Here is a 4827-nt window from a genome sequence, read left to right as displayed (position 1 = left end):
ATTTTTCTCAATACAGGATTGAATCTGGTACACAGGGATATGATGATCTAGCGATTTACGCTTACATTGACAAAAGATTTTCTTATACATTCGTACAATCAACTGATCGTTTCGTTCACAATCATTGGTAAACGAACTGTTAAACTGCCTGAGGTTATAACCCCGACACATAAAGTAAAGAAAAACACAGCAATAATGATCACATGTCGCTGATAAGAGTCCTTGTAGCTGAAAGGTATTCCATTGGTAAGTGACGGAATTTCTTCTAGGACGCAGGAGAAATCGTGAGTCCCAGGGTGGCATCCCGTAACTGTCGAAGTATGTGGCCGCTCCATTCCGATCGACGTAGAATGCGACCCAGTGCTGTCCCGGACGATCATGATTGTTCATATTAGCGACTACTGCCGTCAACCTCGTACACACCCTCGGTAGCCTGTCGGCTGGATAAACACCTGTGTATCTATCATTGAGATGTTGCAATGCATGTTGAATTTCGAGCGAATTCATTTTATATAATTTCGTTTACCTTTGGTAACACGATTGTTATAGTCTTCGACTATGTTATAGGCTCGACAGAATGTTCCAACTCAGTATTTGTTTTCCTCTTCTTCAACCGGCGACAGATCGTTTCCTGATTTGTAGGAATAACTATTTTCTCTGTCTTCCTCGTCAATTTTGGAGGACAAGCACCGGGTCACATAGATTTTGTCGCGTTTTCTGGTGTTGATTTAACTTTGTTCGATGAACCAGTGTTTCAATTTGTATGCATCGCGTAATGCACAATGATAACGTCTGTGTTTTCTAAATGTGTGGAATGAGCAGCCTTCTATTCGTTCGCTGGGTGAAAGATCACTGGACATCGGCGAGATATTCTCCAGATTATACACGTTTCGCGCTAACAAATTTTGCGAGTAGCTCGCTTTTTCGTTGCCTTTTGTCATGAAGTCACGAATATGACTCGTACTTTCACGCAAGAGATAAAAATATTTTGGAATAGTCTGCCCATCGTACCACTCGATTCCATGATAATTCAGCGAAAGCCAGTTATTTATCGGTCTTGATTTGTCGTTCAATTCCGTAAATGAATACTTTGGAGCTAAGATCCAATGTCCGACAAATGCCTCATTAATACCGACAATAGCCACCTCCTTGAGCACATAGATATCGTTGCTATTGCGGAAACACTGTACTTCGATGACCACATCCATGTTCTCGCTGTATTCGCAATTCTGCCTTGCCGAAACTATACTCTTTACGCCTCGAAGTCGACTAAGTTCTTTTCTCAAAATTTTTGCTCTGGAGGAGAATGATGTTGAAAATCTTTACACAGGAAGGAGAAAGCCTAAAAGAAAAGTGGGATATGTGTTTTTTAACCGCTACAATCTACAATGACTTAACGAGAAGAATCTATTTCCAGCACACTTTCAAATTCAGCGTAAACTAAGCAATTGACCGTTGTTGTGAGGGCCCTTTCGAATCGTGCTTCCATTTGCAAACTACCGTGTTTCACAAGGTTCCATTGGCCCGCGCAATTAGCTGACAGATTAGGAGTGAGATCAAAAGCGAAAAGAGTATAACCAGCAGGATAATCTTCTCTGGATATAGAATTAGTTTCGTTCAAAAAGTGAATGCCCGCTCCTGAGAAAAGTGTGTGATACGCCTCGGCGTAAAACATCTCATTACCAGAGAATTTGTGTTGTAACAGTATGCTAGGGATTTGAGCACCATCGACATACAACGAAAAGAAATTTATTCCATAATGCTGGAAATTGAATGGATTTAAATACCGGGCACCGTTAAACGCTTTGTTATCAACAAAGCTGACAATTATGCGCTTTGGTATTTGTCCAAGAATGACGTTGTCCAGTGTCTCTCCTACGACGCCGCTATTAATCGTGAATGATTTAATCTGGACTCTCGTGAGAGGGTATTTAGCAGTAGTCCTGGTCAACATTTTCATATGAGCGAGTAATATGTCGGGGTTTATTCTAGCTCTTCTGATGAGTAGTGTAGCATCTAAAATGCGTATCCATGACATAGTATTTCCCTCCATAAGACAGAAGGAATCTTTCGAACGAACAAGCCTCATGCGCACTTCGACATAGTTGATCAAGAATTTATCTTGATTGAAGACGTCGCAGTGAAGATGACCTATGAGATTCAGTGTTCGCCCTCTTTGTACAAAAGTGGCTCGCTTGTCGAGTCCGTGATTGTTTGGTGTCGCTCCAGGTAGAGCATCCATGTTCCCTGCAGTATCGCTGTACCACATGCACGAAGCCATGTGGGAGATTTTTACTGATGAAACATAATAACGCCTCTATGTAAGCGCGATAAACGTAACATTGTTTGGAGGAGACACGAGCTTTTGATTGAAATATACGTCGAATTGATTGAACATCGAATGCAGTATATGGTTTACCGGGCCTACTTTTGCGGCGGCGGCTCCTGCTCCGGTTTCCGTTTCTACTCGTATGCGTAGCGATAGCATGGTGTGAGCAAGATCTATGTATTCTTCTCCATGTCCGGGTACGACGAATTCGACGGGCGCTTCGTCCGTGAGAAAAGATACAGGTTTGTAGTAAATCCATTGTGAGCTCTCAATACTGGTTTGTGTAAGCGGCAGAGTTAAGAGATCGAGTTCACTATTTAAACATTCGCTGGAATGCGTATGAAGAAAGGACATGCTTCGAAAGCACGCGTTTGTTGCTTAGGAAAAATTGTCTGACACAGTACGCTTGTTGATAACTCCTCGACGTTTAGTGAGTCCTCTCCCGCTTTTTTTTCATTGAATGCTTCTTCCTTGCGGGTTTCTTCGTTAGCTTCTTACCAAATTTCTTCCTCGGTGTGTTTCTTCGAGTCACTTTTCTCTTACTTGATTTATAATCGCTGACCCGATGTTTGCGCGAAGATGATTTATCACTGTATCCGCTTGGCGTGTTGAAAGGAAACTGAGCTTTTCCGATTTTCGCATATTTCCGATTTCATATACAAGAATAGAAATACATATATATTTGTAAAAGAACTTATTTCTTCTTTATTTTGCAAAATATTTTTATTTTAATAGGACACATATATATATATATATATACAGTTTGCATAAAAGTTTTATAGAGCTAGTGTATACGCGATATACAGGTTGGTCGCTTTTGGAGAAACGTCTATACTTATATTTTTTTTACTCTACAAATAAGTGCTTAGATTTGGAGGAGAAAAAGCACGCTCTACTATTCTTACGCTACTACGTAACCATATGGCACAGAGTGACCTGTGTCGTCGAATTTACGTTTTAGGAGCACCGGCACGCATGACTTGCTCTCGTCTCTCGTTACAATGTCGTGAAACACTGTACGACGAATCGCTCTAAAATGTGGATTTATCGCAGTTTTCCTCGCATCCTCATTCTTTTCTTCCTCGTTCTCATCGATAGGTATTTTATTGGTGACTAATAAGTTTTTTATATTTCTAAAATTAATATATTTCAAAGTCTCGAAGTTCAAGGTTATCCCCTTTATCTTGCAAACTTCATGGATTTTACTTTGTGGAGTGCGAACGACATAGGCATAAAATTTTGGGCCTCCGAATACAAAGGATTCTGCGTAGCTTCCTCGACCATAATTTTCGAGTTCATCCATCAATTCGCCCAAAAAATTATCTGTACGCGGCTCGTACTTATTGGGGTCATCGGTGCTCAAATATATACATGAATCAGTATCATAATATAACACTCTACGATCTAATTTTTCTAAATAAGCGTACAATTTCAAGCGTGCCTGTGTCGTCGTATATGCCGCTATTACGACGTTTGTAGTTGCAGAGGGAACAAGCGCCTTTTGTCATAATCGCCATGAGACGTAGAGAACCTCATCGTTCACGGGCAATATGTTTATGATTTCATGCTCGGGACTCGTGAGCAGCGACATGAAATGTTCGCGTGTCTTAACGACCTCGGTATTCGGCAGATTAGATCGCTGACCAAATTTACCCCAGAACGAATTGAGGCAAAGCTTTGCAATCGAACGCAACCCCGAATTTACCGCGATGTTGTTTCTATCGAGAACAATACCCTCTGATTTTTCGTATTCCCGCAGGTATCGCTCTTTGGCCTTTTCATCGTCGGTGTATTCAGCAGGCCATCCGCTAGCCTCCTGCTTAAGTTGCAGAAAACAGTTGATATATCCCGCGAACATACCTCCTAACCGAGTACTTGGGCCGTATTGCGAAATCTTATATTCCCATATCTCGCTCACGGATCTGACACTATAGCCCTTCTCTATAGCCTTTCGTAATTCACAGGATACCTATATACCCTCGAATTCTTCATCGGCCGGATTATCATATGTGCACGGAGATTGAGAAAATGTCTCTCAGCAACTAAGGCATAGGCCGAACAATAATTTTCCGCGAACGTGAAATGGGAGTACAGGGTGAAAGAGATCACGCGAAGCGAGCACCTTGCACCGCACGATCCCCTCCACTTTGCTAAAGTCAAAATCGGGAACTATACCAATCAAGGCGGAGTATTCTTCGCCCACGTACACGTCCGGGTGACCGAGCGGAAAAGAGACCGTCTTTAGCACAAATAGGTACAAGGAGCATACGTCTACGTAACGTATCTTCTCCGTACCCGTAACATCGCACCGGGTGACGATGTTCCCTGTACGACCACCGAAGAACGCTTCGCGAGGATCGAGAGGCTCAGTTTCTAACATCGCGTGATTCGCTAGGAAATCGCGCATCGGTTGATTGTCCTGCAACTCCCGATCGAAGACGCACTCCCACTTCTCCGTTACGATGTAACCTAGCTTCTGTAGATGAGATGTTGTCACG

General features: G+C 42.3%; 1 protein-coding gene across 1 annotated transcript; it reads right to left on the bottom strand.

The window, feature by feature from the left end:
* Positions 1-1393: 1393 nt before the first annotated feature.
* On the bottom strand, positions 1394-2281 carry LOC105186994 (uncharacterized protein F54H12.2-like). The gene has a single exon (XM_011147554.2). The coding sequence runs from the start codon at positions 2279-2281 to the stop codon at positions 1394-1396; it is 888 nt and encodes a 295-aa protein (XP_011145856.2).
* Between the last annotated feature and the right edge of the window lie 2546 nt (positions 2282-4827).

The sequence above is a fragment of the Harpegnathos saltator genome, unplaced genomic scaffold (genome assembly GCF_003227715.2).
Source record: "Harpegnathos saltator strain DR-91 unplaced genomic scaffold, Hsal_v8.6 scaffold500, whole genome shotgun sequence".
Taxonomy (NCBI): Eukaryota; Metazoa; Arthropoda; class Insecta; order Hymenoptera; family Formicidae; genus Harpegnathos; species Harpegnathos saltator.
The sequence above is the reverse complement of the archived record's forward strand: the minus strand, read 5'-3'. Positions and strand labels throughout refer to the sequence as shown.

Bases quoted from the DNA above. Each gene is read 5' to 3' on its own strand.
- LOC105186994 (XM_011147554.2), bottom strand. From the start codon at position 2,281: ATGGCTTCGTGCATGTGGTACAGCGATACTGCAGGGAACATGGATGCT.